The 22,387-nt window shown below is 47.0% G+C and overlaps 2 protein-coding genes across 6 annotated transcripts in view; one reads left to right on the top strand and one right to left on the bottom strand.

Annotated features, from left to right (window-relative positions):
- Nucleotides 1-2,903, bottom strand: part of ACOX3 (acyl-CoA oxidase 3, pristanoyl) — a 100,990-nt gene extending 98,087 nt beyond the window's left edge. For 2 of the 5 annotated variants that reach the window (XM_088461754.1, XM_088461753.1), the window contains exon 1: nt 2,343-2,903. The gene's annotated coding sequence lies outside the window, so the exon portion shown is untranslated. Of the gene's footprint in view, nt 1-1,102; nt 1,179-2,147; nt 2,270-2,342 lie in introns of those variants that run through there. The other 3 variants (XM_088461757.1, XM_088461755.1, XM_088461756.1) reach the window with 2 other exon arrangements.
- The window catches only part of TRMT44 (tRNA methyltransferase 44 homolog), a 41,706-nt gene continuing 21,937 nt past the window's right edge, over nt 2,619-22,387 (top strand). The window contains exons 1-2 of the mRNA XM_088461758.1: nt 2,619-3,121; nt 13,308-13,425. Of these exons, the coding sequence (XP_088317884.1) occupies nt 2,755-3,121; nt 13,308-13,425 (485 nt within the window). The 5' untranslated portion in view covers nt 2,619-2,754. The remainder of the gene's footprint in view (nt 3,122-13,307; nt 13,426-22,387) is intronic.

Below are 22,387 nucleotides of genomic sequence, written 5' to 3'. Positions count from 1 at the left end.
AGGATAGGGTGAAAATAAAAACATTGGCGAAAAATGTGGATAATTGGCGATAAATCCCCATTTTTTGCAGATTGTGGCGATCAATTAGCGCCCGAACAATGTTCGGGGCTCATTGGATACTGCTCAAAGTCCCATAAACCAAGTAATGAAGTGGTAACCACTACAGGACTCTCAAAAAAAGCCAATGTATTCTAAATTTATAACATTAATTATACAGCGTTTAAATCACCATATTTTCAAACTGTACACTTTATCTTTATTTTGCAGGGGGAAGCCAACTCTGTATAGGTACCAAAACACGACTTTTATTTTTCATTTTATGTTTGTGCCCAAATCTGAATGATGTCCAATGTCTTTATGAACTCTGAGTCTGGTACAGCAAGGATCTCTTTTGCGATGGCAGCGGCGATTACGCACACTATGCCGCCGCAACACTACATAAGGACGCCCACTTTATCTTACACACATCCGTAATGTTTAGCAAGACTACGAAACCATCGGTACAATCAAGTACCAACACAGCCTCACGCACACTTGCACAAGCATGCTATGAGGCCTCAGGCTGTGTAGGGCATCGCAGTGGATAATTTAAGCACGCCCCTGCAACGGCATCCAAACGCACTGGCGCGCCTGCGTTTCGCCAACCACACCCCATCACCACCCACAATTGGCACTTCCTGTCAATCACTCTGTGATGGGTTTGTGTAGTCACTACGATCACAGTCCTGATCGCAGTGGCCGGTTTGCACATGCGCAGTATACAATAATCGGCCGATTGCGTGCATATTAGCAATTGCGATCCAAGCTGAATCAGGCTCTCTGTGTCATATAGTTTATTCAAACCGTTTCCAGTGGAAGGTTCAGAGTTTCTTATAAGACAATCTATAAATATAATTCAGGGATAAAAGAAAAGTAGAACATTGGACAGAAGAATCCCAGCTCTGCACGTATGAAAATGTTATCACTGCACAACACTATATAATAGATAACTATGAAATAGAATATTACTTGCAGACACAGATTATATTGATTAACTGTTAATGGACTTAGTACTATATCATGCACAGGTTTTAAAGTCCTTTTCCAGCTTGACACTTTGTACCTGTAACAGACGTGCACAAGTCATGTTTTCTGCATGAAGCCAAATGTTCTGTTTCTAAACTGTTACAAATCATTCTGTAGATTGGTGAAAAAGATCTTTGGTGCTAAACAAATCCTATTTCAGAAAATAATCATCATAATAATAAAATAATTTGCAGCCACCAATGAAGTATTGCTATAGTACTTGCACAAAGAAAGACAAAATATTATAAAACAGATTACTTTCATTAATTTCATATGTCATGTGAGTAAATTTAAATCAAGGCAGAGTCTTTGTATAATGAATGAACTGACACATATAATAACAATTTTTTTTAGTTAACAACAAAATAAAATAAAAACACACATCAAAAACATATAAAACCTATTGGAGATGGAAGCCCTATTTTGTTGGTATATATATATATATATATATATATATCTTTTTTTTGGGGGGGTATAATCATGGTGTTCATCAGTATCAAGTGATCTCAAAAGTATTATGGTGCGTACACACGGTACGATTAAAATGCATGATATGAACGATAACAATATTGATCATACCGTTATCGTTCATATCGTGCATTTTTCGGTGCCCCCAACCCACCAACGACCTGTGCTGCGGGGGCACGTATGGACGATAAAGATATCGTCCATCGCCCGTGCATGCAAGCCAACCTTGTCGATATCGACCGGGTTACTATAGGGCCACCCTCACTCCCACAGCAGGGCCACCCTCACTACGTTCACCCTACAGCAGGGCCACCCTCACTACGTTCACCCTACAGCAGGGCCACCCTCACTACGTTCACCCTACAGCAGGGCCACCCTCACTACGTTCACCCTACAGCAGGGCCATACTCACCCAAAATATGCTCACCCACAGAAATGCACTTGTACGTATTGTAACCCGCATGTAAATGGATGAAATGCATACTTAACAATAATAGGTGAAAATTTGTAAAAAAAACAAATACATAAATCGATCATGAGATGTTTATTTACCTCAAACTATTTTTTATCTAACCTAAAGAATTCGAAAGAACCCCACCAAGCCCAGTACTCACAGCCACAACCTCTGATGCTATGAAACACCTGTGCATCTTGTGGAACTATATGAGTTCTCATCGGAGACTCTTGTTTCAGTGAATGCTTGGACCTGTGGTTCCCCCCCTAATCAGAGACCCAATATTGTTGCCCACTGCGTGCAATGGACCAATGAATTAGTGGCGGATACACAATGCCTACACTGCAGCACTCACCTCACTCCTCCCCGGCTATGTGACACTCAGTGACAGACAGAAAGACCCGTTCCTCCTGTATGCAGAGTTCCTGTGTAGGTAGAAGGGGACGGATGCTTAATCCGCCATGTTTGTTTTGGGAAAACATGCCCTTACTCAATGCTGTGCTAGGCTATATTATTCTGTACAGAGGCGGCTGCATCATCATTGTGCGATGGCTATGAATTCCAGCTGTTTAAATTGGCGAAGAGAAAGCGAACACAACATCTGTGTGTTAAAGTCTGGCAGGGGCCATGTTTTTGAAGACCACAAGCCATTGGCGTGCTATTACTGAGCTCAGAGAAAATGGCTCCTGTCATGGGGACAGTGTACGTGGCCAGTAGTGGTAGCACGCCGGTTCCTGGGTCTCCACGCTGCTGCACCCTGAGGGAGAATGCCGGAGCTGGGGAAGATCTCCGTGCGGGACCCCGCCTGCGTGCTGCCCGGCGGCTTCTGCTCCGCGGTGACCGTGTGGCTGGAGAGGCCGCAAGTGCTGAACAAGAGGCTGTGCGGGGCATGCACGGAGAAGAGCTGGGAGATCGGCCGGTGCGGGGAGAGGGATGACCTCCTGGGGGAGCTGCTCTCCCTCCTGTCCGGGCTCCGCTGCTGCACCGCGGAGGATGGAGATGTGCTGGAGAGAATGGGGGTCTCCGCGGGGGGAGGGGCTGCAGAGGGGAGTACCGCCGTGCTGCGGAGCCTCATCCCCAAGTGTAACCCACACTATCCGTCCACACATCCCCGGAGAGAGTTCGTCATCACAGGCATGTACCATCATTACATACACACTGTCTTATATGTACAATTCATTGGTTTGTCTGTCCGGTTATGCATTTGGACACCCCTGTGCTGATTGGGATGAAACCAACACGAGGTGGTCCTGTTGGTAGGGATGGGAATCATTTGATGTTTCATCGGTTAAATGGTTTCGATGTTCGATGTTTAACCCTGCAATGTTTTTGATCCAATGTATCATTACCATCGCAAGATTTCTCCTGATGTTTTTCACTGCTTTTAGAATGTTTTTTTTTTTTGTAACACTGTGTGGTGCTGTCACTGCTTTGAGATGCCGGCTGGCTCTCTCCTTGTTATATAGTCAGTTACAACTTAAGAATAGAGTATAAAACACTGACTGGGCTATGGCTGCTGTGTGCACGCTGCTGCTGGGGGAGGTGACTGACAGAGTGAAAGACACTCTGGTCAGCCAATTAGCAGCAGCACATAGGACAGTCCCACCCCTGGCTCACTGTCACTGGTGCTGCTCTCAGTGAACACTGGTTGGCTGTTGGGGTGTCTGGCTACTGCAGCTATTGGTAACTGAGCTGTCACTCACTGCATGTGCAGGACAGACCCAGCGGTGCCAAGTGTCTGGCGTGACATCATTGGTGAGGAGCTGAGAGAGCGAGAGGGAGGACTTGAGGAGACAGACTGTGTTTGTCATGATATAGACAGAGACTTAAGCTGAGGGTGGAGAAAAGACAGAGAGAAAAAAAAGAGGAGGCTCTGAAACAGTAAAACCTGTAAAAATGGACAAGATAAATTAAATTGAGAAAGAGAAGAGAGTGAGAGGGAAGTCTGTCAGTGTTACTTGTGTGTGGAGGTGGAGGACATTAAGGTACTGTACCACTATCACCAACAACAGGATCAGCCAGCTACCCTGCCAGTGCCCTGCCGGCAGTAACACACAGCACTCCTGCCATACTGTCTGTCACTAGTAGTGCCCTGCAGGCAGTAACACACAACACTCCTGCCCAGCGCCGTAGCTAGACGGCAGTGCGCCCTGTGCAGCACTGCCGCCCCTCTCACTACCTCTCCGCCCCCCTCCTCCCCACCTGAGCGCTTACCCTTCCGAGGGGAGGAGGGAGGGCGAGATCCTGCGCCGACATTCACTGTGCAGCTCGCACCACTGCCGGAGGTCTCTTCCTGCAGACCTCCGGTGCAGAGAAGTGTGTGGCCGGTGGTGCAGGAGGATTCCACTCTGTGCGGAGGCACCGGCCGCACCACCCTCCCTACAGCCCTGCTCCTGCCATACTGTCTGTCACTAGTAGTGCCCTGCCGGCAGTAACACACAGCACTCCTGCCATACTGTCTGTCACTAGTAGTGCCGGGCCAGCAGTAACACACAGCACTCCTGCCATACTGTCTGTCACTAGTAGTGCCGGGCCAGCAGTAACACACAGCACTCCTGCCATACTGTCTGTCACTAGTAGTGCCCTGCCGGCAGGTGACACACAGCACTCCTGCCATACTGTCTGTCACTAGTAGTGCCCTGCCGGCAGTAACACACAGCACTCCTGCCATACTGTCTGTCACTAGTAGTGCCCTGCCGGCAGTAACACACAGCACTCCTGCCTTACTGTCTGTCACTAGTAGTGCCCTGCCGGCAGTAACACACAGCACTCCTGCCATACTGTCTGTCACTAGTAGTGCACTGCAGGCAGTAACACACAGCACTCCTGCCATACTGTCTGTCACTAGTAGTGCCCTGCCGGCAGGTGACACACAGCACTCCTGCCATACTGTCTGTCACTAGTAGTGCCCTGCCGGCAGGTGACACACAGCACTCCTGCCATACTGTCTGTCACTAGTAGTGCCCTGCCGGCAGTAACACACAGCACTCCTGCCATACTGTCTGTCACTAGTAGTACCCTGCCGGCAGTAACACATAACACTTCTGCAATACTGTCTGTCACTAGTAGTGAGTACTGAAGATAAAAATAACATGGCACCACCCAAAAGTAATTTGTGGAAACGCTTTGATAGGAAAGAAAATGAGCCCAAAACAGCCATTTGGAGATACTGCAGCGAGAAAATAAAAACATGTGCAAACACATCTAATTGAAAATGCCACCTTGAAAACAAACACAGGCCCTCATTCAGAGCCACTCGCTAGCGGCAGTACGCTCGTTCCGAGCGATGTTCGCACATCTGCGCATGCGCACGGATCGTTATACGCATGCGCGAACCAGTCAGTGCGGCCGAAATTCATGTGCTCGCAAAATAGCGAATGCCTGATAATTTGAGTGACAGGATGAGGCGTATGTGGGTGGTAACAGGGGAAGGTGCTTGAAAACGGGGAGTGGAAATCAGAACGCAGGCGTGCTTAAAGGTCAAAACGGGCGTTTTATGGGTGTGCATATTTAAAACAGCAGCGTCATTGACCACGTCACTGGGGTTTTTTTTAGCCAGAACTGCTCGCAAAATTGTGGTAGCAAAAACCAACCACAAGAATAGCGAGCAGTTCATACCCTGTTCGATGTACTCGATTAATCTAATAAATAGCGGACATGACGTCGGATGCGAGCGGCCAGGGGGCGTAGTTTCCCAAAAAAAGACCGCAAGTTTTGTTCGCTCGTTCAGACCTAGAGGCGTGAACAGACCGCAAACAGCGAACGGTTCATTTGAATAGCCACCCCTATTTTCTGGACGAGCGAGCGCAAATAGCGACCGGCTCTGAATCAGGGCCACCGTCTTGTGCTGCTTTGTTTGTGTGTGTGTGTATATATATATATATATATATATATATATATATATATATATATATACTGTTTGCCTCCATGAAGATAGCCATAGTATAAGCTTATTTTAAAAGTTTATTAGTCTATTAAATGTTTAAATATTTTGCTTAAAAAAATAAAACATCGGTAAACATCGCTTCCAGAGAACCAATGTTTATATCCAAATAATGTTTTGTATTCAATGTTAAAAACATCAGTACTTCCAATGTTTTTTTTCGATGTCCCATCCCTACCTGTTGGATCATGGCCAGGTTTTAGGGGGGAGGGGGGGTTAGGGTCCCGGTCGAACCTCCTGTTGGTGTACACAGGGCGGAACTTTGACTGGATGGATTTGGACGACATCACATAATGTAGACGAAAACTTCAGTGTGATCCCAGAAAACATATTAGGGGGTTGAGATCCCGGTCGGACCTCCCGTTGGTGTACATTGGGCAGAAGTTTGACCCAGGGAGCCTGTTCTGAGCCTCATCTCCAAGCGAAGGCTCTTTCTATGCTGTGAACGGGACCCCGGTCGCATCGACTCGGGTTACCCGTTCACACTGCATCGTGAGCCAGGTTGAACCCATGTTCAACCCTGCTCGTTACCAGGGTTGAAATGCCAGGTCGCTCGACCCGGGTTATTTCAACTGGGCCCTTTCACACTGCACAGAATTCCGGGTTATTGCTGGCGGTGTGAAAGGGGGATAAGTAGAAAGGGTTATGATGGAGAGTCAGCTGTGGGGCCTTTTGTCTGGGCTATCTAGTTGCTATGTGTCCCTCGTAGGTTGCTGAGAACTCTCTTCTTGCTATATAGATATGTCCACATCTATATAGCAAGCACACCTATCCTCAAATCATGCCAACTAGCCCATTGTTTAGCGTGCCATGGACTTTGTGACTTAGCCACGCCATGCAACTTTTTCTAAAAACATGCATCTAAATCTGCTGGTTTATAACAATTCTTTTGTGACAAAAAAACGAATCCTACGTACTTAACGCCTTATTCAGGTTGGTTCGCACACAGCTGGCCGATGTTTGCATTCTGTGCATGCATCGCACTGCGTGAACCGACCACTGCGTTCGGGAAGCGATCGCAGTAAGCACGCAGTCACATTACACCAGGGCTTGACAAATTTTTCTAAAATCTAGGAGCCAGGATGAAGGTGTAGGAGCCAGATTAGTGTACTCCCAAAAAAATTACAGGAGTGAGTGAGGAGCACAGCTCTGTGTGTTATACACACTATACTAGTCCACAAAATGGTCACAGTTGAATGGATATAGTAACATGGAGGCCCCCTCACTGCTCTGCACAGCTCCTCTGCTCCACTCCCCACCCTCCAGTGATAACGGACCACATTTCATATAAAACAATGATGCCAGAAAGTACAACAAAAGCCCCCTCCCCCCGTGGTCACACCACTATCCCTCTGAAGCTGAAGCGCAATCCCTGGCCACGCATAGACCCTATTACTGGGGAGCTCTATCCAGCCAGAGAAAGGAAACCGTAGACATCCGGGACGTACAGGAGGATCAGCGTAGACTAATGCAGACAGCAGGGGTCAGAGCAGGCCAGGATGGAGATGAGTCATCAACGCAGGATGGGACGGACAGGAGGAGTCAGCGCTGGATGGGATGGACAGGAGGAGTCAAGCGGAGGCCAGGACGGACACAGGCACAGCAGTCACCGCAAACAACACTCAGCACATGCACTCCTGTGCATGATATGAACGCCACAATACTATAGGCACGAATCTTCGCGGGGGCTGATGAGAATATGCTTCCTCCCTCACTGCAAAATCTAGTAGCCAGGCAGCAAAATCTGGTAGCCATGGTGACCTGGCCCCTGGGATTTGTCCAGCCCTGCATTACACAGTGATTGACAGGAAGTGACCATTTGGGGGTGGAGGGGTGGTCAGGTGAACGCAGGCGTGCCTGTGTGTTTGAACGCCGTTATAGGGCCGTGCATAATTAAGCCCCTGTGATTGCATACGTAGCCAGAGATCTAGTTGGCGACAGGAAGTATAGCAGTTTGTGCGGCAGATCCATGGTCAACCACAACTGTGCGTATGGGTTCGATGTTACCGATGTTTTCGCTGACTTGCGGATGGATATCATGGGAAGTGGGCGGCTTTATACAGTAGTGGGCGTCTTGGTATAGTGCTGCGGTTGCCATCGATTACATTTATTAGCATATTTTCGCAGAGAGCGGGTGCCTGCGAACGCAGCCTTGCGAACCAACCTGAATCAGGTCCTTAGTACACTATTAACGAATTAGGAAGCAAAATTAAGGATTAATTATGTAATCTGGGTAAAAATACAAAAGACAGAGGTTCTATACGAGTGACCTGCTCCTCACATCGTTATGCTCAATCATCTGCCACTTTGGTGCCTATTTATTATGTATTTGCGGTTAATCCCACTTTTGGGGGTTTCTATGGGGGATGCGATGCTGCCATATTCACCAATTTCCAGAATGCAAAGCACTCCAGAGATTAGCCCCTGCAGCTACTGTCATCATGCAATTGCGGTAGCCCATGGTATGGGCTACACATCGCAGATTCAGCTGGCAGAGGTTTCCCTAATTTCCCTACTCGAGTATAAGCCAACCCGAATATAAGCCGAGGTACCTACTTTTACCCCAAAAAACTGGGAAAACTTATTGACTCGAGTATAAGCCTAGTGTGGGAAATGGCAGCAGCTGGTAGCGCCCCCAGTAGTAATTCCCCCTGGTTGTGCCCCCCAGTAGTAATCCCTCCTGGTAGTGCCCCCAGTGGTAATCCCCCCCCTTTCAGTGCCTCCAGTAGTAATGCCCCCCTGGTAGTACCCCCAGTGGTAATCCCCCCTTTTAGTGCCCCCTGTAGTAATCCCCCACTGGTAGTGCCCCCTGTAGTAATCCTCCCCTGGTAGCTCACCCAGTGGTAATCCCCCCCCTGTAGTAATCCCCCCTGCTAGTGCCCCCTGTAGTAATCCTCCCCTGGTAGTGCCCCCTGTAGTAATCCCCCCCTGGTAGTTCCCCCAGTGGTAATCTCCCCTTTTAGTGCCCCCTGTAGTAATCCCCCCTTTTAGTGCCCCCTGTAGTAATCCCCCCCTGTAGTAATCCTCCCCTGGTAGTGCCCCCTGTAGTAATCCCCCCCTGGTAGTTCCCCCAGTGGTAATCACCCCTTTTAGTGCCCCCTGTAGTAATCCCCCCTTTTAGTGCCCCCTGTAGTAATCCCCCCCTGTAGTAATCCTCCCCTGGTAGTGCCCCCTGTAGTAATCCCCCCCTGGTAGTTCCCCCAGTGGTAATCCCCCCTTTTAGTGCCCCCTGTAGTAATCGCCCCCTGGTAGTGCCCCCTGTAGTCCCCCCCCCCCCCCCAGTAGAGAGAGACGTGACAAGAATAAAAAAAAAATGACGGGCGCTCCGTCGTTAGGGGTCTTGTAGCAGACGGGGCGAGCTGTCGATGTTGAGTGACGGCTTGCCCCGTTTGCTGGGCAGGCCGGGGGCGTGCCCGGCCAAACGGAGGCGGTCCAGTTGGAACGCTTGCCGTTTGGGGGCGGCCCCACTGACATCATTGCTGATGTCAGTGGGGAACTTCCTGCTAAAACAGAGCAGGAAGCTCCCTGGGGCTTACGAGTCCCCAGACCCTACCCTAGGGTCTGGTCGTAAGCCCCGATGGTTGCAATGGTCTTGACCATCGCGACCATCACCCATGTCGGTCGTTAGAGCTGTGGGTGTTAACCCACAGCTTAATGATCGACAAGGAGGCGCCGTTCAGGATGCAAGCGGCCGCCCTGATTCAGAGCGACCGCTTGCATCTAACGACCGCCTCTGAATGAGGCCCTCTGTGTATGTGTGAGCAGGGAGTAATGCAGGCTTGGGAAGTGTGTTCTGACTTTATAGGAAAGCGTTTTTATTATAAGGAATAACATGCTTACTATTCTAGGTTATAGCCTGTAATTACATTGGAAATTGATGACTCAAGGTGCAACATTGAACCCTTATCAAATCATGATGCTCTATGTCTTCTAATATCCTTATTTCATCTTCATGCCATAGGGGACACAGGCATTACCATGGGTATAGGCTGGAGCTGGAGGAGCCCGGGCACAAACTAGTTAAACTTATTCTCCCAGCAGCATCGGCTCCTCCTCCCCTATACTCCACCCCCAGCCAGGCCAGTTTTAGTCTGGTGCCTTTCAGGAGGCAGGCACTGTGTTAGAGACTGCTTTTAAGCAGTCTATTTTTTTCTGTTTTTTTTATTTAGTTTTAATAATTTTTTTATGCTTTGAGTTAGTAGCGTCAGGCATCCTATAGAACGCCCGCGCTGCCACTCCACCGACCCCCTGCACTGGTGGCCGCAGCACTGGCAAGTGGGTCAGTGACTTCGCCCGGTCCCCAGCACACACCAGGGACTTGCAGCTGGACGCCGGGGGGAGCACCGGCGGTACTAAACAAGGTTAAGAGCGGCTCCCTCTGCCGGTGTAGGAGAGCACTGGCGGTGCTGACATCGGTCGCCCAGGGCACAGGCAATGGGGTGCTTTTATTGAAAGCAGCCATTGCCCTGGGGGATCTTGTTCAACAAGGGGGAGGTAAGCTCTCCCCATTAGCTCCTGTCCTGTCCTCTTGACGCGCTCCCTCATTGCAGAAGCCATGTCATAGGGATTCTCTCTCTCTCTCTCTCTCTCTCTCTCTCTCTCTCTCTCTCTCTCTCTCTCTCTCTCTCTCTCTCTCTCTCTCTCTCCCTCCCTCTCCCTCTCCCTCTCCCTCTCCCTCTCCCTCTCCCTCTCCCTCTCCCTCTCCCTCTCCCTCTCCCTCTCCCTCTCCCTCCCCTTGTGGTCAGGTTATACATTAAAGCTCCTTCCTGCCGACTGGGGTTTGGATTGTTGAGCTTTAACTAACCATTGTTATAGCATTGAATGTTGTGTGTGTGCGTGCATTTGTAGCTTACTGTGCTAACACTGAGTTCTGGCATGGTCTCCTCTCCAGGTGACTCTTATTTGGAGAAATGCTGCAGGGGCGTAAACCCTCTTCTGTTAAGCCCCACTTTCTGTTTTGAGGGCACATTCATTGCACTTCCCCTTATTGCACAAAATAGTTTACCTGATTGGTGTGTGGGGACGGCTGGGGGAATATGTATTCCATGGGCAAGGCACCCAGGGATGGGGGTGCTTCAGTATTGCGCAACTGCAGGATTTGTAACACTGTATTCTATCCTCAGGCTCCAGACCATGGTGGGCTCTGTGTCCGGTGCTTTGCAGCCAGAAGGTTTAGTCGGCCATGTCTTGCAATCAGGAACTGGCTTGGACTACCTAGTAGATTGGCTACCCCAGGGCTTCCATCTTTACAGGGGTCTCCCTGCACCCGTTTGTACCGTCTCATCAGTGCAGGGTTTAGTGCAGCTGTCTGCATTTTTCCAGATGCAGACCCCCAAGGCTAGATAATTCTACGCCCCTGCCCGGTTATAATTTGGACTCTGAGGTTTCCTCACAAGGACAATATGTCCAATGCTTCAGGGGCAGAGACCTCTTATTTCCCTTCTGCACATAAGGAGATTTGGCAGAAGTGGCAGAAAAGCTTGGGGCCTGCAGGCCAGAATTCGCAAGTTCTTGTACCACCGTTGAGGGTCAATACTCTCTTGCATGCAGATCCTGGGCTCTCTGGTCTTCACCTTCAACAGGGTGGAATATGCTCCGTTTCACTCCCGTGAAAAATCATTCTCTTGAAGTTCGGCTCCCACATTTGTGGTGGCTCCAGGGTTCCCATTTGGATAAGGGTTGCCCCTTTTGGCTTCTAGAACGGGTTCTCCTCACCTCACCCCCGACACAAGTCTGCACGGGTGGGGGGTGGTAACCTGTCAGCAGACTTTTCAGGGTCGTGGACGGCTCTGGAGAGTCTGTTGCCAAATGAGGTTCTGGAGCCTCTTGCGGTCTTCAGGGGTCTTTGCCTGGTTCTGCTGCTTTTCCAGCATCGTCCTATCTAGCTACAGTACAATAACGCGTTAGCCGCCGCCTACATTAACCATCAGAGCAGCAATCGCAGTCGAGAAACCTTCGAGGAGGCGAGTTTCTTTCTCAGCTGGCCAGAGCGTCGTCTTCCGGCTCTGTAAACTGTTTTCTTTCCCGGGGTTCGGAATTGGAAAGCGAACATAGTCAGCCGCCAGGATGTTCATGCCAGTGTATGTCTTTCATCTCCTGGTTCTTCAATAGGGCTTGCAAGACTTTGCCTTCCCGGCACTTCGATAGACTGCTGAGATTCTGCATTTACACCAGGAGCCTTTCGGGTGTACACCTTTCCCCCGATCTCGCTGACTCTACGGGTCCTCCGCAAGTTGACGTTGGAGGGTGGCATGGTATTTCTGGTAGCCCCCGATTGGCCACGTCGTATTGGTACGCAGATCTCCACGGCCTCTCGGTGCACCTGTTTTACAGATTGTTTTAGAGAGGAGGCCTCTTTGGATGTTGTGTGGGCCCTCTGGTTCTTTGTGCATAGGACCCAGGAACTCCGTAGGATGGGTTCATTTTTTTGTCTTCTACAACTTTCACGGATGGGGCTGGCTGTCTTCAAGACGGACTTTGGCCAGTTTATCTCTGTTAGACTATACGTCACTCTTACGCTGTGGCGGACCTTCTGTAGTGATGGCTCATTCCACCAGATCGGTGGGTACTTCTTGGACAACTCGCCAGGGTTGGCTGAGCAACTTGATAGGGTGGTCCTGTGGCTCTCCGCCCATATGTTTCTAAGATTCTATTAATTTGATACCGCAGTCACGGATTTTGGGCGAAGGGTTGTCAGCGCAGCTCCAGCGCGTCCCCTCCCTGAGTGGGATAGCTTTGGGACATCCCATGGTAATGCCTGTGTCCCCTATGGCATGAAGAAGAAAAGGAGATTTATGGTGTTACCTGGTTAAATAATTTTCCTTGGAATCCATAGGGGACACAGGGTGGCTACCCTGATGCACCAGGCTTGCAGGGTTTTCAATCTACTTCCAGTCCTCCTTTTGGCGTTTCTGGGTGTTAGGACCTGTGTGTGTGTGTGTGTGTTGGTCTTCCGTCTTCTCTTTCTAGCTCCTGCCTTGGTTGCTAACTAAACTGGCCTGGCTGGGGGAAGAGGAGCCCGGGCTGCTGGGAGAAAAAGTTGAACTAGTTGGTGCCCGGACTCCTCCTGCTCCAGCCTATACCCATGGTAATGCCTGTGTCCCCTATGGATTCCGAAGAAAAGGATTTAACCAGGTAAGACCATAAATCTTCTTATTTACATTAGGGTCATATGTCATCATGTGTTAATAGCATTCATGGCTTTGTCATGACCATGTAGTAATCATATTAATTCAAAGCTAATGTATGAAGACCATATTCTAAAAATATGACGTGGAAATGCATATTCTTTTATTCATTCTGTTCATTCTGAATCCTTTAGTGTAAGTGAAATCATGGTAGATAAGTAAAGTGAATGTTTTTTGATACCCTTTCCAGATGCCTCCGGCAGAGTGGTGACATTTGTACCTTTGGAAGAACCAAGCCAGGGACGTTTTCAGGTCAAGAAAAACAACATTTATCAAATCCGTCTTGAAGATGTCGAGGATGATAAATGGTGAGTGTATGGGAGAGAGATTTCTACACTGTGTATATTAAGTCCCAGTCCCCGCCGTGTGATCATAGCTCCTTCTCCTCACACCCGTGTCCAGTGAGACACTGTCACCTGTTTATTCTACTTGATTATTCTCTGACTTTTCTGTCATGTTTGTCATCGACCCACTTCTAGCTGTTGACTTCTTCAAAAGAGATGTGACAGTATCTCTGATTGCAGATCTCATTCAGGTGTGAGAATAATCTTTTTTATTTATTTATGTGTATATATATATATATATATATATATGTGTATGTATGTATGTCACTTCATTTAACTAAAGCTAGATAACTATACAGTACAGTAGTTCTGCATATTGTTCTGACGCCCCGTGTCTACTTCCAACTACATTGCTATCAACCGGGTATTTTGTTTACCTAACATCTTGAACCGACTCTTTAAAAAATATGGCATCGTGCAGTGAGCAACTGAGTTCGTTTCTGAGCTGAAGAGGCATTCTGTGCATTGTTCACTTCTGCAATATATATATATATATACACACAAGTCCACAATAAGAACTGGCACTCAATCCCATAGATGATGAACGTCGCCCGGGTGCCTTCTACAAATATTATGATAGGGTGAGCAGACAGACAGCGGCACTCCGGGACTTAGTAATCCAAAGAAAAATTATCTTTATTCGGTGCCACAATCACCAACTTTTCAGGATCGCGCAGGACCCTTTTCTCAAGGCTGGCACATCAAGTATAACAAATCGCGATTTGTACTGTGCGATTTGTTATAATACATATCTCTATATATATATATATATATATATATATATATATATATATATATATATATATATATATATATATATATATAATTTTTTATTTTTTTTTCATGTTTGTTTCAAGTGTAACCCTGTAGCTTTTAGCCAGTAGGATTGTAATCTGCTAGGAAAGGATTAGGCAACCTGTGGCACGCCAGCTGCTGTGGAACTATACATCCCAGCATGCCCTGCCACCGTTTTAGCATGTCTTAACGGCAAAACTGAGGCAGGGCGTGCTGGGATGTGTAGTTCCACAGCAGCTGGAGTACCACAGATTCCCTACCGCTGGTCTAGCATATGGTGAATCATATTAAAATGCAATAGTTTATTTTATATCCTAATATTTGTGAGCTGCAGAATGAATGGAAATGTAACAAACATGCCTATATACTGTAAATATGCATATGTGTTGTACATTTGCATTAATATGAACTACTTGGAATTGAGCAATTTGCATTGATTGCTACGTTCCCAGAAAAGCTTTGCTTGCTTAGTACAGCAGATTGAAATTCTATATTAGTGGGCTACAGGCAATTTAGGGAGCCCAGAAATGTACAAAAGAAACACTCTATGGATAAACTGTTCCTGATTCCTACTACCATCAACTACGGTCCCCATTTAACGAGTGATAAGTGTTTTATCACTCATTTCTAATAGTAAAAGATGCTTAAGGACCTTTCCAGTATCTATTAAGGCAGATAACGCAGTTTGTCATATTCTACTGAGCAACGCTCGGCTAGGGATGTTTGCCGTCCATCGATGTTTTTCTTCCGATGTGAGTGTTTTTACCATTCGATGGCAGCATTCCGATGTTTGCAGCCATCAAATGGTAATCATTCGATGGTGTTCCGATGGTGGCTTCTGTTCTTTAATTCCTAAAAGCTATGCCTCCCCTGGCTGCTGTGTGCTGTCTCTCTGCCTCTAATAATCTGTAATAATCTTCCTGGTTCATGTTGCTGGGATCATTGGAGGCGGTCTCTCACTGCCTCAAACCTGGCCCTCAGTCCTCCCTCCCCTCCCCTCCCCTCCCCTCCCCTCCCCTCCCCTCCCCTCCCCTCCCCTCCCCTCTCTGCTAGCTCTGATTAGCTCTCTGAGACAGGGAGAGCCAATGAGTGTGCAGCTCTGGCCCTGCAGAAGCAGTCACTCACAGACACACAGAGTGACAGATGACAACGTTTACACCTGCAGAGATGGAGAGTGCTTCTCTGCTGGTGCTATAAGAGGTTCCTTTTCTTTGTATTTTAAGTACAGTGGTGGCCAAAATTGCAGACACTTTTTGAAATTTGAATGTTTTTCAACTTTGAATGCTTATAAAAACTGTTACACTTCATGCAGTGCAATGATTCATATATCAAATGAAAGGAGGTTTAATGCTGAATTCAACACAATAAACAGAGGTCAAATATTTGCATTACAAGGGAAGTTATGCAGTGAAAACAACACTTAGGGTGAAAATCCCTGTGTACTTATGATGTTACTGTCCTATCAGTATTTTGTTGGGTATCTTTTATATTTGAAGACAGCAGCACAGCAACGTGGCATTGAGCCAACCAATGTTTGGAGCTCTTCCTTCTTTATTATGTGGTGCCATTAGACAATTATAGCCTCAATTAATTGTCTTTTATTGGATGGACGCCTCATATGTACCAGTTTTTTCAAACAAAACCACAAATGCTCTATGGGGTTCAGGTCTGGGCTGTTTCCTGGCCATCCCAGCACCTGTATATCATTCTCCGTGAACCACTGTTTGCATATCCATGAAGTGTGGCAGGGAGCTGAATCCTGATGGGAAAAAAATGGGGCATTATCTGGAAAAAGATCCCTGATAGAAGGTAGAAGTTTTTGTTGTAGGATGATGTCAATGTACTTTCTGCTGTTCAGTGTGCCATCTATGACATAAAGGCGGCCCACAGCATCTGCTGTCATACATGCCTAGATCATAACACTTGTAGGATTCTTTGTTGTCACTTGAATGCAATCTGGATGTACCTCTTCCCCGATGCGACATCTCACATATTTTCTGCCATCACTACCAAATATTGATATCTTAGTTTCGTCACTCCATATCACTTGTTTCCACTGACCTTCTGTCCATGCAATGTGTTATTTTGCCCACTGTTTTTGTTTCTGCCGCTGCTTTTTAATCAGCAATGGCTTTTTTCAGGGAATCCTACCTTTTAGGCCAACCTCCGTTAGTCTTCTCCGTACCATTCTTGCACTGACAAAAACACTAGTTGCACTCAGGGCTCTGAAGCCCTCCTTCTCTTTTTTAGAGCGGCCTCCTGGCCGCTCACATAGCTGTGGGTGACCACCCACAGCTATAGCGAACGGCCAAAAAGATGGTCGCGATGGTCAAGACCATCGCGACCATCGGGCTTGCGACGAGACCCTTGTGGCAGGGTCTCGTCTGCCGCAAGCCCTGGAGTGCTTTTGGCTCTATCAGAGCCAAAAGCACTCCCACTGACATCACTTGTGATGTCAGTGGGGCCGGCCCCAGACGGTAGGCGTTCCCATGGGAATGCCTCCGTCTGGGCAGCCACGCCCCCGGCACGCCCACCAAAGGGGGCGTGCTGTCACTCACCATCGACAGCATGCCCCCTTAGTAGCGAGACCCATAGCGACGGCTTGCCCGTTGCTATCCGGGTCTCGCGCATGCGCACGACGGAACCGGGTCCGTCATGCGCACTGGCCTAACCGACCCGCTTGCGAGCGCTCAGCGCTCGCGAGCAGGTCTGAATCAGGCCCTCAGTTAACTGCTAATGGCCGCAGATGACATCCATCTGTCCCTGACACAAAGTCCTTTTATTCTCCTATCATCAACAGCTGTTGTGCACTTTTTCCGGCCTTTTCCTTCTTTGTTTTGTATAGATTGTGTTTCCTGATAGCGTAAACAAAACTTTCGTACTCCTGATGTTGTCACATTCCCACCAACTTCTCTCGCAATTGCTGCATACGAAAGACCATTTTCACGTAACACCACAATCCTGGATCTCTGCCTGGCTGACCAGTCACCACTTTGCCTGGATGACATTGTTGTATTTATTTGTTACACCGTCCATAGCACTAAACAATACACACAAACATCCAACTGTAATTGCACTTCAGTAACCAACTTTATTCTGCAAAATGCAACCGCCAAACTGACCTTTCCCACCTTTGAACATGACCTTGTACCTGCTCATAAACGACAGCTGATTGGTCCTCAGAACAACGATTCCGATTGGCTGGTAGTAGCTGTTACTACAATCTGCTTCTTGAATCTCACGCATCTGTGCTTCTTTGTCTGACTGAAAGTAGCATAACTTCCCTTGTAATGCAAATATTTGACCTCTGTTTATTGTGTTGAATTCAGCATTAAATCTCCTTAATTTGATATATGAATCATTGCACTGTGTGAAGTGAAACAGTTTTTATAAGCATTCAAAGTTGAAAACATTAAAATTTCAAAAAGTCTAAAAACATGTATATACACTGGTGGCCAATTTTGGCCACCAGTGTATATACATGTTTTTAGACTTCAGTTTTTTTTTGTTTTAAGTGCCCACAGCATCTGCATCAGCACCGTGGCAGAGATAGTGTTTCTCATTCTCCTCCTCAGTCCTCATGTCCTAGCCCCTCCCCCAACCCCGCCCCTTTGCTATTCATATGAATAGTTTTTACCATTGACATCTTTTGATGCGATGGTTAGTCACCAATTAGTTATTCAATGGTGGAAGCACTGCCATCATATGATGGTGGGCTTCCGATGTCCATCCGTACACTCTGCTCCTTATCTCCCGCCCTTACAATCAGTATGGGCTTTGTATTTAATGAGCACTGTCTGCAACTTGCTGCTCCTTGTGAACATTCAAATTCGCCAGGTGATCCTGGAATCCATCTGTGTCGGCGAGTGGTAATGTCCCAATGGGTTGCCAGCATCCGGGACATTACCCACAATGCAGTGTTGCAGCTCTGTCTCCCTACCTCGCTATCTGCCCCTTCTTGCCCGCTATCTGCCCTTTCCCTCCTACTTTCCACTCCCTACCTCCAACTCTCCGCCCCCTCCCGCCCGCTCTTTGCGCTGAAGTCTTCACTTGTTAGTGCCTAGAGGGCAAAGAGAAAACGCTGCCTGGTAAAATAACACTACTGCTCGCTGTCCGGCAAGGTAGTGTTAAATACAAGCAGCAGTTAACTTTATAGCGTTGTGAGCGGCAACAAGAGCAGGCGCTATATTCCGCCCGCTTTTTTTTCTCGATAAATGGGGCCCTATATTTTAAACGGAAAGGGTTCTAATCCCAATGCTGGAAACCTGAAGGCTGAAGATCCTGACAGGGTTGGTAAGTAGGCTATTCCTACGCTGTACTTACCAGTGTTCGGGCGTTCGGCATTCCGACGCCTGTATCCTGATGTCCTTCGGGATATCGGCGTCTGCATTTCTTTCGGCGGCGGGATGCTGGCGGCGGTATTTCGGCAGCCGTCATCCCGTCCGCCGCCCATTTAACTGCACCCCATCTTAAACAAGTGTTACAAACTCAAACAAACCAATTATATGACAAAGCATTTAAGGAGCTGGGATCAACAAGTGAAGGCTCCGATAGCCGCCCATCACTGTCCCAGCAGGATATCAGTTACTCAGGTAGTCACAGAAAGAGTGTATATAATTGCAGCTATACGGTAAGAATGTCATGAGAGTGACACTCAGGATGTCGACACTAGAATGTTGACTGTTAAAATTTCAACATTATAAATGTCTACACCTTACAAATGTTGACTCTAACAAAATGTTTACATATGACATGACAACTGTGTGTGTGTGTGTGTGTGTGTGTGTGTGTGTGTGTGTGTTTTTGTAAAGCCTCATTGTTATATCTCAGAACTTCTTTTGCTGGATTGTTCCTGAGCTTTGTCTGTTTGCCAGGATAATTTATTAGCACGTTTCTCTCCCTGAAAGGAAACACATGAGTTTGCAGTTCCAGTAATCACATTTCTATTTACTTAAATTTAAATTAAATTCCTGCGCTTTATATTTGGGTATCCAGCCTCTTATCTTGTCTCAGTAAGTCCTTACATCTGTTTGTTTTCTTTAACGTGCAGGGATTATGAGGATGTGGGCATTTATAATGCTCTGCGCTATCTACTTGTATTTTTGTAAGCTGCTGATTAAGTGTGGGCTCAGGCAGGTGAGGTATTTAATTAGCCTTTAGATGTGCGCAGCAAGACTAAACGGCTTCAGCTGGCATTTTATTTTACTTTCTGAGCTTGTGATGGCCTTTTGTTAATAAAGAAAGATGATGCCATCTGTAACCCTGTGGCAGCATACCCATGACCGATTCTACACCATAGCCACCCAGCAGCGCCACAACATAAGTGTCTCTTCTCTGATGGCTATGTATGTTCGGTGGCACCTCTTTGCCATGCCCAGATTTAGCTGGTACCTGTTTAGCACAGTTCTTGCCTGCTTATCACCATGGGGGCAGCCTGGGTAACTTCATAACAGTGAGTCTCCCAGGAGACGTTTGACAGTCAGAGGCCTGAAATGAACCTGATTGACTCTCTTTGAATGGGCTATCATTGGATCAGCCATTGGGACGCCATAGCATCCTTTGTATGAGACTTATTTAGAAAAGTACTCAGCTGTTAAGGCCCTGTTTACCCTTTCACCAAAAAGAAGTTGGATAACACCCTAGTAAGTAGATTTTCGACCCTAATATTAACATTAGGTTGTCTGGGCGTGTTTCCACTGCAGCTGGAAGACCATGGGTGTGGGGTCACTCTATTATAGTGATGTCCAACCTGAGGGGGGGTCAGAGGGAGGTAGGGTGCTGTCTCCCTGGGTCTACCAATACTATGCTGCATATCCGTGGGTGGTCTTCCCAACTCACTTTGGCTGTGAGGCTCGGGATATTTAGCAAGATTGGGGGGTGACCGTTCCCTACGATCCCTGCCCATAAGGACAAAAGAGAAAAATTAAGCATACAGAACTTTCAAATAAAGTTTAATTTAATAGAACAATCTCAAAACCCCTTCTTCACACCTTGTTAAATCTAAAATAAAAATGTATTTCTTCTTGTACCGAATGAGAGATAAAGTTCTTGTTTCATGCTTGAGCAGCCGTTATCCAAATCTGACCTTTTAAAAACCTAAAATCACCATATACAATGAGATGTATTTATTATCCCGGCTGTCGGGATTTCGATGTCCAGAATGCCGGTGCTGGAATCCCGACACCAGTTAGAATCCTGGCGCCGACATCCAGACAGGAAGTGTTAGGGTTAGGCACTAGAGGGAGGTTTAGGTTGCGGGGGAGGGAGGCTAGGTTTAGGCACTAGGGGGGAGGGTTTGGTCTAGGCTGCGGGGAAGGAGGGGTAGGTGAAGGAGAGTATACTTACCTCCTTCTTTTGGGATTGTGACCATGCCGGCATCGGGATTCTGACCGAGCACTGGCATCCCGTACCCAACCTTATAAAACAATCACCAGCACACTATAAATCGAAGCCAGGATTATCTGAGACTGCCGTTCACTGCTAGGCAATAACCCCACTTGTGCCCTGGAGGAATGATGGGTTTTCCTTGTGGGTCCAAGGTAGCAGTTGTTTCAATACAGACCCTACATGCTACAAGCTTGTTTTCACCTCTAAATACGTTCCGTCTGACACCGGAGAGCCGCACATGGAAGTGTAACTGCAAGGAGAAAGTAAGCTCCGTGAGCGCTACACGTTGAGCCCTGTCCGATTTCCACTGACGGGCAGTGACATCCTTTTAAAACAGCTGGTCTGCGGTAAGCAGTCACACTATTGACTATTTTCATGAAAGTCAGTTCCATTTCTGTGCCTGAACGGCATTATTAAACATCGCAGGGAAAGCGATTATCACTGATTCAGTGTTATGGAACATTTACAACAGGCTACCAATAACCGATTGTTGTCTATCTGAGGAGAACCTGATGTGTGGCTATTTAATTATAAACACCATACAAGAAACATCTGAGGTGTATATATTATAATCCGTTTAAATAAACGGCGATACCATCATTTTTTTATCCGGAGGACAGAGACTATTACTTGGAACCACAGTACTGATGGTTACTTATTGCATACTAATATAGGAGATACCTTCTGCAGAGGTTATTCTCCTTTCCATAGGTATGATCCATTATTGATATACAACACCAGCTTGTATTTTATGTATAACTGTATGTATACGTGTGTCTTTATTTTTATAGTTCATTTATTGCTTATAATTATTTTGTCTTACAATAGTTAATTTTATGTCAAGCGCTCTTTTGTCTGGTTGAATTTAAACAATCTTATTGGCCTACTAAGGCATATAAGTTGAATATTCTATATCCAGGCTTTTTTGTATGGTGAGTAACAGCCCAGCTGTTTTATTGCCCTCACCATCCCCCTCCCAGACAGATAGTGTTTTTTTTTTTTTTTTATTAACTATCTAAAACCCTCATTCAGCATTGTAATATAAGATAAAGTATTCTGTTCTTTATCCATCAAAACTCCAAATAAGAAACAAAATCTAATTTTCATCTTTTAGCTTGATCTGCCGTAGTCTGTATTGAAACAACTGCTACCTTGGACCCACAAAGAAAACCCATAATTCCTCCAGGGCACAAGTGGGGTTATTGCCTAGCAGTGAACGGCAGTCTCAGATAATCCTGGCTTCGATTGTTCCCCTTGTTGATTTATAGTGTGCTGGTGATTGTTTTATAAGGTTGGATACGGGATGCCAGTGCTCGGCGGTCAGAATCCCGATGTCGGCATGGTCACAATCCCGACAGAAGGAGGTAAGTATACTCTCCTTCACCTACCCCTCCTTCCCTGCAGCCTAGACCAAACCCTCCTCCCTAGGGCCTAAACCTAACTTCCCTCCCCCGCAGCCTAAACCTCCACCTCCCTCTAGTGCCTAACCCTAATTCTTCCTGTCTGGATGTCGGCGCCGGGATTCTAACTGGTGTCGGGATTCCGTCGCCGTCACTCTGGACGCCCCGAAATCCCGACAGCCGGGATAATAATCTTATTGTCCTACTAAGGCATATAAGTTGAATATTCTATATCCAGGCTTTTTTGTATTTCGATAGACTAGTGTTTAATGCAGATTATCACGGTTAGGAGCAGCTTAACTATATTTAGATATCATTATTATTTATATGTGCGCCTGAATTTT

Source organism: Taudactylus pleione, unplaced genomic scaffold (assembly GCF_031769625.1).
Source record: "Taudactylus pleione unplaced genomic scaffold, aTauple2 ptg001091l, whole genome shotgun sequence".
NCBI classification, from domain to species: Eukaryota; Metazoa; Chordata; class Amphibia; order Anura; family Myobatrachidae; genus Taudactylus; species Taudactylus pleione.
This window is presented reverse-complemented; position numbering and strand designations above follow the sequence as displayed.